Source organism: Rhinolophus sinicus, chromosome 1, assembly GCF_057876585.1.
Source record: "Rhinolophus sinicus isolate RSI-liver-muscle chromosome 1, RSI-T2T, whole genome shotgun sequence".
Lineage (NCBI taxonomy): Eukaryota > Metazoa > Chordata > Mammalia > Chiroptera > Rhinolophidae > Rhinolophus > Rhinolophus sinicus.
Genome location: NC_142501.1, coordinates 44,961,805 through 44,973,926, shown reverse-complemented (window position 1 = coordinate 44,973,926; position 12,122 = coordinate 44,961,805). Strand labels below are relative to the sequence as shown.

The following is a 12,122-nucleotide window of genomic DNA, read 5'->3' as shown; positions in this document are numbered from 1 at the left end:
AGTGTTGACTGCTATTATGGCCTGTAAAAGCCTTACCTGGCTATAGCTCTGGCTTGTCACGATCTTACACACTATGTTTAACACACTTGCTAGGAAAAGATACGCTAAATGTTATTACCTATTTCAAATTAATATTAAATCTCTATTTCCTGATCATCTTCTCTGCGCAAGTTTGCCCCTGATTGCTTTTCCTTCCATTCTCTGACTAGGCCCGAAGGAGAACCACCACTCAGATGGAATTGCTGTATGCAGATAGCAGTGAACTAGCCTCAGACACTAGTACAGGAGATGCCTCCTTGCCTGGCCCTCTTACACCTGTTGCAGAAGGGCAAGAGATTGGAATGAATACAGACACAAGTGGTACTTCTGCTAGGGAAAAAGAACTCCCTCCCCCATCTGGCTTTCCTTCTAAGATAGGCAGCATGTAAGTGGCCCAGCTACACTAACTTCCTTTCTTTTGGCTTTTCTTTTTATTAAATGTGCATGTTGCTAATGCCTTATTTCTATTTTTAAATATTTACGTAAATAAGATCTCTGGTTTTCAAAGTAATTTCTGTTAGGTATGTGTTATCTCACCTAATTTGGGGGGCATTTAAAATCATTTGAGATGAGATGTTCTTTGTTGAATTGCATTGTCCTATTTCTCAGTTTTAGGGTAATTCTTATGGGATTATAATTTTTATAAAGGCTGAGATATGAATTACAGATAAAATGTATTTAGAAACCCCTAAATTGAAATTATACCTATAAAACAATTATATAAAACTGAAGCTTTAAAACTCTTAAATTTGCTCTAAATTATGTACGTCCTGGTTGTAAGAGCCTGGTCAGGATAGTAAACCTTTGCTGACCCTTTAAAAAGAAAAAGAGAAATATGAATTACAAACAATACATTTTGGGCTTACCTAGTTCTTTGCCTTCAAGCACATTACATGTCTGACGAGTGTACACACAAAGTATTTTCATTGGTATTATTAAAGATTTCAAGGAGGGAATATTCTGTCTCCCACCTATGATAATCTGAACAAAAAATTATTCAAAATAAATCTTAATGAGAAATTTTTCATTATTATCTTGACGACAAATAAAGATTTCCCTGTACAGGCCAGTATATGTGTGTACGTTGTGTGTGTATGTGTGTTTTGAAAGTTATATTAAAATTAGACCATTCAGTGACAAAGATCTTTAATGATGCTTTTCAAACTAACCCTCACATATGATCTTGAAAATGATTTATAGGATGAATACATCACAGCATTCAGAAATATTGCCAAAAAAGCAACCTGGTATATGACTCTGCAAATAAAATATAACAAACTTTCACCCTTTGAATATCTCTGTTTGCCATAACTTTCTTCATTTTATGAAGATAGTTCCATTGTCTTCCATTCAGTAAGCCCATCTGCAACCTTTAATTTCAAAATTAATTTTAATGATGACAGAACTTTCTTGCACGTGCTTGAGATGGCCTATGTCATTAACTATTGGATTTGCTGTTAGAAATTGCTAACCAGTATAGCTTGTGGCTTCAGTGCTTTTTTGATAAGATGATAATAGAAGAAATGCTTTTGGCGAAGGTGGTAAGCTAGAACTGAGAACAGGTTTTAGGAACCCACACACATATATTCAGCGTTTAGTCTGTCAGATGAGTAGAGACTTTTGGAACTTCAAGACTAAATCTATGGCCTGGAATCCAGATTCAGGTAATACCTTCTTTTTGCCTTTTTTATTTATTTAAAAGTGTATTCTCTATGACAGGTGATAGAAAATATCTTCTGGACTCTCTCTTCACATAATTTATTTTCGAGTTTTCATAAATTCAGATGCTTGTGTGATTCTGTACAAATTAAGAGTTGGTCATGTGCTTGCTACAGTAACTCTTAATAAGCCATTACTGCTTGATTTTTATTGCAGAAAGTAAAATAATTTACTTGGATGGCCCTTGTGACTTAAATGATGCAGAATTTCTAAAATTTGATTTCCTCTGATTAGAAAAATTAGGCACACAAAGTTTACTTATATTTAGTTTTCCTTTTAAATAGAAATCATGTAAGTCCTTTCTGGGGATCTTACTTTCCAATTCCTCAGTGGATTTTTTTTCCTTCTTAATATAACTAGCTAAGGATAGCAAAAATTTATTTTTTCAATTAAAATTTATTACCATCATACACAAAATTCATAGTCTTAAATTGTCAATTATATAGCCACTATTCAACTTTTAAAATTTATAAGGCAAAAGTATTTTAATTGTAAAAACTTGTTAGTTACAAATTTAGTAAAATAGTTAATTAAAATAATTATGTGGGTTTTTTTGCAATTACCTATAGTACTGTTTTGTTGTGATTATGTCTAAATATAATTAATTAAATCTCAGTTTTTTATATCCTGATATTCTAAAATTTTGTTCTTCTAAAACTGTAAAGATAATTTTTCTTCAAGTGAAGCAATTCTGATCAAACGTAAACACTATGTTTAAAATAAAATATGTATTTTAGCTATTTGGCATTGATTTTTATATTCAAAGGTAATGGGTTTGCATATATTTAATAAGATTGTCAATTTAAAAATTAAATGTATAGTTATTAAGCTTCCATTAACTAAAAATAACCCATGTAATATTTTCCTGCCCTAGTTTTATTATTTTGTTCCCTAGAAATCTTCCTCAAGTTCCAGTTATTAATCTATTAAAAGTTTTAGGTTGACTATGTGCCAAACAAAGTTATATGTACATTTTTAAAATTAGATGATTATAGAATCTTTTTCTATTTTAGTTCCAGACAGCCATCTCTATCAGAAAAAAAACTACCGGAGCCTTCCCCTATAACCAGGAGAAAGGCATATGAGAAAGAAAAATCAAAGGCCAAGGAACAAAAACAGTAAGTTACTCATGCTTTATATCTATTAGATTGTATAAAATGCCTGCTGCCTGTAGATGCTAAAGGACAATAGTGAAATTATTTTGTAGATTGAGGCTGGCTCTGTGCTTATCACTGGTTTGACTAATCAAGGCAATCAAGTCAGTTATTGGCTTGGCTAAGTGGTCTTCTAAATTTCTTGGTCACATACACCCATAAAAATATTTGAGCACTTGCACCCAATCATGTACTCTTACATATTTTTCAATTATTGGTGTATATTATTACAGGAGTTAATATGCACTCAGGGAGAGGTTTATTAAATCTATACTTCAACTAATCTAGATAAATTTGAAGTTAATCCTGGCTGTCATCTGATGAAACTGACATTGACTTCACCTCTTTAAAGTGGTTGAAAAACAAAACTAGAGTTAGAGGGTGTGAGAATTGTACCATTTCCTTGCTCTTTTGTGTTTCACTTGGTATTATCAATTGTTTTTTTTTTTTTTTTTTTTTCTGAAACCTTTTCAAAGCTATTAGTATGTCTTGTGAGGGTTAGTTTACTTAACAGTGACAACATAATCTGATGATCCACATAACTGAGCATTTGTAAATTGCAACACCACAACATGCAGAAAGGTGAATGAATGGGTGAGAGCCACTGTCACCCTCTACTCTGTGGCACCCCCACTCCTCCCTGAGGTCACCTAATGAACTGCAGGTGGCAGGTGGATCTTTGACGTGGCCTCGAGTGCGTGTCAATGCCAACCTACCTTTAAATATTGGTAAAGCAAATATCTTTAACATAAAAATCAGTATGAAAGAAGTTTTCGTATATTTTCTGTACCTACTAAGTGGGCAATCTTATACCATCCCCGTTCCCCCTGCACACTCTCTACTTTGACCACTGATTTAGCTGACTTGAATATCATGGAAATTATCCTTCTAATCGTCCTTGCTTCCTGTATTTAAAGATGTAATTTGCCTGTTTCTACTGAATCAAATGTCTCAAGAATAAGCGAAAGATGGGGAATGGAGTAAATCAGTAATTTAAAAAATAAATGAATGAATCATTTGAGTAGGCAAATTACTCTTCAACTCTCTGGATCTGTTTCCTTGCCTGTAAAATGAGCAACTCGGTCTCAGCTCTAAAATTATATAATTTTAAATTTGTCTTGCTTTATTTGTCCTGACTTTAGGTTTCAACAGATACAACTTTTCTTTAGTGCCATCTTGTGGCCAATGTAACAAAATTCAGTGGAAAAATTTTTTAATTGTTCAGAGTGCGTTTCATCTTACAAAAAAGGAAGAGAAGAAGGAAGGAATGAAGAAGGGAAAGACAGAAGGAAGAAGTTCTCTAATGAAAAGCTTTTTTTTTTAACGCATGTTTCATATAACATTCCTAACAAATCATAACCAATTAAAGCCACCTATTTAATGTTCTTTTTTTCTTGTAGCTCAGATTCTGGAACCTCAGAGGCTAGTCTTTCACCTCCTTCTTCCCCACCAAGCCGGCCCCGTAATGAACTGAATGTTTTTAATCGTCTTACTGTTTCTCAGGGAAACACATCAGTTCAGCAGGATAAGTAAGTCATTATGGAAAGGAGACCCAACTATTTATTACAATATTCTGAACCTTTCAATACAGTCTGTAGAAAACATTTAGCCATCTCTTTCTGTGGGAGATGGAGTCTTATTTATGAACTCTTGCCATATTTTATGTGTTTGTCCAACAGGATATGAACCATATAGACAAAATTACTGAAAATTATTTTCCTGCTGAACGTTATTCCATTTTGTAGATTTGCATTGCTATACTTTCAGCACTTGTCTTGCCTTTTCTTTTCCATTAGAACTGAAAATAACTTTGAGAACATTTGAAGTTTAAATTTCTTGGGATACCTCAGCTTCTATGAGCCCACAGAAGCCTCTAATCCAGATAGCCTGAGTTGAAAAGGGGCAAATTATTTTATCTTTGGTGGATATAACAGCCTACACAGACCATTGCTATATGGGTAACATGTTATTATCATTTGGTTGTTCTGTATAAAGCCACCAGAAAACTTCGGTAATTGTGTTCTTGGAATAAAAGGGTACCTGTATGGGTGAAGGAATAGGACTGAGGATGGGTTGTTGGGGAAGAGAAGTTGGAAGGGTGTGGAAAATACTATTTTCATTAAATTTGAAGTGAAAAAGTATTCTCACATTGAGCCAGAATCTCTCATGCAAGAATTCAACACTAACAATGCTGCTGTAAGGTATTTATTAACTCTGGCTTACCCGCTTTGACTCTGAATGATAACATTGTATATGTATGTAGTTGATATCCAGTCTCCCACCCCAATTATTTCCTTTCTATGCTATAATCTCTCTGTATATATCAACAATTTCTGAAATTAAAAGGATTCTGTTTAAGATGTCTGGAGTGTTTAGATCATGGTAAATGGCTCTATAGTCTTAGAGAAACACACTATCATTTTGAAATCATTTTTAATCTACTTAATTTATAGATGAAATACTTGATTAGATTTTAATATAGTTTAATCAGTAGATGGCATGTCCTTTAAACTGATCTAGTTAGGTAAATATTGTGTTACTGAAAAAATACCCTAACATTGTTAAGTCATACTTCTCATTTAATTGAGAAAAGAGTAGAAGAACATTAGGAATGTCTTTGGGAAATCCATTTTCACTAGTGGTATGAAGAATTGCTAAATTTCATTTACCTTGTGTTCACAATCATAAAGTTTTCTGTCAATGTTTTGATAATCTTGACAAACGAATCATAGTTCTATATCTTTTACTGAAATACTTTGTAAGCTACCAACAAATGACTGTTGTCATCTCTATAAGTTAACTCAGAATAACTGACTACTCTACACTTTCTAAAACTCACCTACCTTTTGAATCACTTGCTTTTGGGCTCCTTTCTGAGACTAACATGTTTCATCAACTGGAAGTAGATCTCACACATTATTTCCGCTTACAGTCCATGCCAGTCTCATTGTCTCCAGGCTTATTATACAAGCCAAACAGATTTTTGTAACCAGAATCATTGCCAGTCTTGGAGGGTATAGGGTAGGGCTCACAGGAATAGCTCACCTATTTTTCAAATCCTACTAAAGTCCCCCAACTATTATTGAGGGACTCCCTAGTCAGAACTCCATGTTTTTGAGATAAGTTAAAAGTCGAAGATTATTAAATTATGAGTGATTTGTTTTCCTTGCAAACATGTAATGTATTTGGGCAACTTCCAAATTAGAGTCTAAATCTAAAGTAATTATCAAGATGAATAAAATTCATTAATACTTATTGAAATGGGAAATTTTGTCTGGTACTAGTCAATTAAATAAAATATTGAAGTAATGTATTTTACTTACTTGGTATTGTTCCTCTTCAGGGCCTACATTTTAGAAGTGAGGATAGATGGGTTCTGTGGATCAGTAATAGAAAAGTTTTTCCCAAAGTCTTTGTAGAAAACATAAGAATCAAATATTTTACCTGATTTAACTATGCATTGAATTTGCTGACATCCAGTGCAAATAGAAAAACAGGGTGCTGTGAAGGAAGTGTTTGCTGTATTTCTATTACTCATACTGGTGATTTTCAGTACAATCTCAGGGTCTTTACCTGTTGAAATCTGTATTCTTTCTCCTCATAATTCTAACTCTTTCACTGTAGGTCTGATGAAAGTGATTCCTCTCTGTCGGAGGTACACAGGTACTTTCTTTCTATCTTTCCTAAATTCTGGCATTTCATGACGTTCTAAAATGCCTTCTTAGAAACTCTAAGCCAGTCTTGTTTTTGTTGCATGCATAACTTGTTGTAAACTATATAAATGCACTAATATTTTTAAAATATTAACTTTAATATGTTTTTGTGATATGTTTTAGACAAAGTAGTGGCATACTTTTTTGCATAATATCATAAAAAACTTTTGATATTTGTTTTCTATCTGTAATCTAAATCTTTTCTTTAAAAGAAATTAAGTTCTATGAATATTGATTTCAAGAAGTGTTGCTCCTCAGTGATTAAGTATTTACAATACCTTAGAGTGTGGGAGGTGAATATGGTATATTTTCTTGTTAGTTTAGCAATTTCAAAATAAAAAATTTATGGCAGGTTTTGTGATGAAAAGAAGGTATACTAGAAAAAAAAAGGCTATTATTGCACCCCCCAAAAGAAAGAAAGGAAGAACGAAACAGAATATAGAACAGCTTTTTAAAAAATAATTTTTTTTTATCGATGCTATTTTTAAAATAACAGTGTTACATTTTTTTCATGCTGTGGATTTGTTTGGACCCTTAATTTCTCTTTCTTCCTCTCTATGATTTCCTCTTCCCACTTATCATTTGTCTTCTCTCTTTTTGCACTCGTTTCCCCTGCTTTACGGCCATTTTGCTGATCATCAGTAGATCCTCCAGAAGGTAGGCAGGGGGGAGGGAAAGGAAATTAATTTCATTCACAGTATTACAAGACTTTACTGGTTTGCATGGAACAACAACAGCACTTTTTCCCTTCAAATCAAGTCTGTTGTACAAGTTTGCGACATTTAAAAAAACTATTTTAAAGCTGATTTCTATATTTCGTAATGTGAATAAATAATTCTAATAGAGAAAGAAGTACCATGAATGTATGTTTCCAAATTCTAGGTTTTTAAAATTATCTTTGGTGTAAGGTTATATATATATATATATATATATATATATATATATATATATATATGTCTTAACTCTAATAATTCTGAATATTAGGGAGCATTTTTCACTATTTAATTAATAAAATGCTATATTTAATGTTGAGATTATTTTTCTTCAGAAGTTGAATAATTAATATTATTAAAATACGTAAGAATGCCACCTCAGGGATGATGTAGATGCCTGATCACTGCACTGTACACCTGAAGCTGAACAATAATGAATGCCAACTATAATCATATATATATATATGTATGTATGTATATGTATGTATATGGTTACAAGAAGCAGAGTACAGCATTAGGAATAGAGACAGTGGAAATGTAATGGCTCTGTGCAATGTCAGAGGATAGTGGATGGGGGGAGGGGGGTTCACACAGTGTGAGGGATATAAATGATAAACGTCTAAATATTGCTTTGTCTTGTGCACCTGAAAGTAATAAAAACTAAAAATAAAAATAAAAAAAAAGGAACATGAAAAAAAAATACATAAGAATGAAAAAGAGGCTCTCCAGGAGCTGTGCCATACATAAGTCACGGGATGTATATGTTTACTGAATACTTTTGTAATATTACAACCTTTGACAAGACCAAATTGTATTGGATGGTATAGCATCAAGGGAACATTTAATAAATCCTTGATTGACAGAATTGTTTTGGATGTTACATCATTGGGGAACATTTAGTAAATTCTTAGGATCAAACTGATAATCTGAAGGAAAGAAATCTTTTGGAGACATGATATCACATAATTGAGGCTACTGAATTTTTTCTTAGGATGATTTGTGTTATTAAATGCTTATCAAAAACAACTCTTAGACTGTTAACAATTTTTTCTTTATAATCAGCTTGTTGGAATACACATACATATATTTTCTGTTTGCGATGTCACAGTAGCAATTGGCTGTGCATTGGATCATATCTTTTTAATATTTTAAGCAATAGTTACAATTTGATGGTTTCCCTTCATAGCTATACCCTTCACATTAACAGGATTTCAAAATGTCAGATTCAGACATTTGAGGAGGTTTTGCTCCCATTTCAGTTTTAATCTGGTTAAATTCTTACCTTACAAACAAGTTACTGAGCATGCATTTCAAGAATCTCAAACTGACACACATATGCAAATAATAGCATTAGACTGTGTATTTCCATATCTGATGATAACAATTCCTGATAATACTATTTCTAATGATGAACTCCTTTCAGTTTTTGAAATCATTATAACTAGACCCTAAAAAGAAAGGTGTTTTTTTTTTCTGAGCTTAAATATACCTCCTTTAAGTTTCTTTGTGTGTGTGTGTGTGTGTGTGTTTTGTGTGTGTCTTTCATTATTATTATTATTTTCAGGTGTATAAAACAATGTAATAGTTAGACATTTATATCCCTCACAATGTGATACCTGTCCTCCCTCAATCTGCTTCAAATTTCTCTTCATTGGTCTTTCATCAGCCTATTGAGCTACACCAGAATTAATCCAGTACCTCTTTCGGTGTGTATGTGACACACAAGTGACACATATGTGACAGTTCTTTAAATATTCAGCCCTGTAACTGCTATTGTGTCTTCTCCAATGAATGTTCTTTTATCAGCTCAATAGGTGTAGTCTCATCATCTGTTCCTTACATGATGTAGTCTACGTATCCTTCACTCTGCTTCTACTGTTTCAGAAAGTCTCCAGTTTTTCAATGTTCTTAACATGTGGCATCTAGACTCAACCTCATTCCAAAGGTGGCCTTAGCACAGTATAAAAAATCCATGCCTTTCTCCTGAAATATTTACTTCTATTGGGCAAGTCATTGAAAGTGTTGGGAGAGGAACCACATACACTGTTGATCTATTGATCTTGTATTCAATGACTAAATCTCTTCAGTTTTTTAAATTGAGGCTACTCTTTTTTTTTTTTTTTTTTAATTGGGGAATATTGGGGAACAGCTCCAAGTCGTTGTCCTTCAATCTAGTTGTAGAGGGCACAGCTCAGCTCCAAATCCAGTTGCCGTTTTCAGTCTTTAGTTGCAGGGGACGCAGCCCACCATCCCATGCAAGAAATTGAACCGGCAACCTTGTTGAGAGCTCGCGCTCTAACCAACTGAGCATCTGGCCGCCCCTCCGGAAGCTCAGCAGCAACTCAGCTAAAGCCATTGTCTTCATTCTAGTTGCAGAGGGCGCAGCTCACTGGTCCATGTGGGAATCAAACCGACAACCCTGTTGTTCAGAGCTCGTGTACCAACCAACTGAGCCATCTGGCTGCCTCTAGGCTATTCTTAAGCCCTTTTCCTACTTGGAGCATTCTGTTATATTTTTGACCTAAATTTTATGTTCAAATTTCCTGCAATGATTATTTTAGTGCTAAGTACAGACTTACACTATATGAATTTTGTTTCAGTCATTTTTCTAGGCAGTACGACACAGTAGCCAGTTCTTTAATATATAAATTTAATAAACATGGCATCTCTGTCTTTAGGGTTAAAAAAAGATTGACAAGGTTTTGGAGACCTACTTCCAGATCGACTGGCCCATTGATTCGTTAGGTGTGACTCCAAGCACCAGTGGAACTAGATTACTACAATAGTTTGTGCTTCCCCACCATATCCACCAGGATTTGAAAGGCTTATTTTATGGGTTTTAGTGGGGTCAGCATGTGTTGCGAATATAACATTCCTCTAATTTGCTGCCGATCAACCCTTCATTAGATTATTGAGCTCATGTTACCCCTTATTGATGAGCATTTATTTTTGTGTTTATAATGATTTTACTCATTTGTAATTTCTGAAATCCCCTTTTTTTCCTGCTTTTTGGAAAATCAGTCTACATGTTTTGCGCCCTTTATTCATCTCCTTAGAGTACCAATGGAGGTACTCTAGTGATTTTGTTCCCACAACGGCATATACTTTCAAAACCCTGTGATATAATGATTTAAAATCATTGAACTCATTGGATCCGTCTCCATTTGCAGCTCTAATTTACCGTAGGTTCATATTTCTTCTTAATCATTTCTGCCCTTTGCGTTTTGAAGATTGTTCTCTTTCATCAAGAAGCTAGATGCAGTTTTGTTTTATTCCTGTATTTGTCCTAGTATTATGCCATCTGTCTTATGTAATGGACGTACTTCACCATAATTTTTCTTGCTACTTATCTGGCTGATATATTTATCATGTCTTAATTCCTTCTCATCTTTAAGCTTACCAACACAATTATTTCAATTCAGATCTTGTTTTAAACTCTTTTAGGATAAGGATAATGTTTTGATAATCTGTATATTTCCGTAGTGCGTAGCCCAGTAGCATAAAGCAGAAACTCCAGAAATACTAAACTTACGGGAAAGAACCTTAACAACCTCACTATTCTTTTAAATTCTTACTCTTTTTGTCTCTTTGAGATTATTAGAGCTTTTTTTTCTTTAAGTTTTAGATAATTTTGAATCATTCTCTCTTCAGAATTTCTGTTCCTGTAATCATTCCTGTCTTTTTTTCAAATTTGTTTGAAATTTTCTCTCTTAATATTTTAGGTGATACGTGTTATACTTTCTCAAGAATGTCCTTTTTGACAGAGTAACACTCAAGAATGACATAGAATCACATCTTCCAGTTACTGACATTTATACTTTATTTGTCAGAATTCACTGCACTCAAACAGTTTCCAGTATTGCTTCATTACATTTTGAAGAGATGAAATTGTTAATAAGAAAATCCAAATGTGTCATAAGCTTTGCTCTTTGTAGAATGCAGGTGCTAGCTGATGCCTGATTAATTTGTGTACTCAATCACTACTATTGCTATTTCACACTTCGTCTCTGTATGTTTGCTTAAAAAAGAGACAAGGGAGCAGTCTGAATTTTATTACCAATTACTTAGAAAGACTTCTTAAAGTCAGGGGGAAAAAGTGAAATTAGTCTCATGATATAGCTACTGAAGTAAATCTTGTTTTTTCCCTCCCCATCTCAGGGGCATAATCAACCCATTTCCTGCTTCAAAAGGGATCAGAGCTTCTCCACTTCAGTGTATTCATATAGCTGAAGGGCATACAAAAGCTGTGCTCTGCGTGGATTCTACTGACGATCTCCTCTTCACTGGCTCAAAAGGTGCTAGTAGTTTTGTGGGGTTATTTAACAGATTTTTTTTTTAAATTACATTTTAACAGACTTTGAAAAAAAAAAAGTCAAACTGCTTATGACTCATAAGAGTCTGAGAGATAATCCAGTTCCACTCCTGAATTATAGAAAATATAAAACCATTGGGAAGAAAGTATAATCTCTGTTGATGTTATGTAAGTAGAATGTTGAGAGAATGCATCTTCCTTTGGTAATTGAGCACCTAATGCATGCAAAACCCTACGCTTACTAATGCAGTTTATATAAAAATTTCTAAAAGGCCGTTACGATGTACGATGTGGTAAAAGAGAGTAAGATGGGTAGCATTTCTTGAGCACTCTCTGTATCTCAGAGACTATGCGAGACTCTGTACAAAGCACATCTCATTTAATTCACACTACAACCCCAAGTAAAATACATGTTGCATCCTCATTTTACAAATGAGTAAACTGAGGATTCAAGAAATTCAATAATTTTCCT

General features: G+C 33.7%; 1 protein-coding gene across 14 annotated transcripts in view; it reads left to right on the top strand.

The window, feature by feature from the left end:
- KIF21A (kinesin family member 21A) overlaps positions 1–12,122 on the top strand; it is a 132,938-nt gene that overhangs the window by 109,293 nt on the left and 11,523 nt on the right. For 4 of the 14 annotated variants that reach the window (XM_019736430.3, XM_019736418.3, XM_019736411.3 and 1 more), the window contains 6 exons: positions 210–424; positions 2,772–2,876; positions 4,313–4,441; positions 6,537–6,575; positions 7,268–7,282; positions 11,497–11,633. In XM_019736430.3, the coding sequence (XP_019591989.2) occupies positions 210–424; positions 2,772–2,876; positions 4,313–4,441; positions 6,537–6,575; positions 7,268–7,282; positions 11,497–11,633 (640 nt within the window). The remainder of the gene's footprint in view (positions 1–209; positions 425–2,771; positions 2,877–4,312; positions 4,442–6,536; positions 6,576–7,267; positions 7,283–11,496; positions 11,634–12,122) is intronic. The other 10 variants (XM_019736440.3, XM_019736489.3, XM_019736427.3 and 7 more) reach the window with 5 other exon arrangements.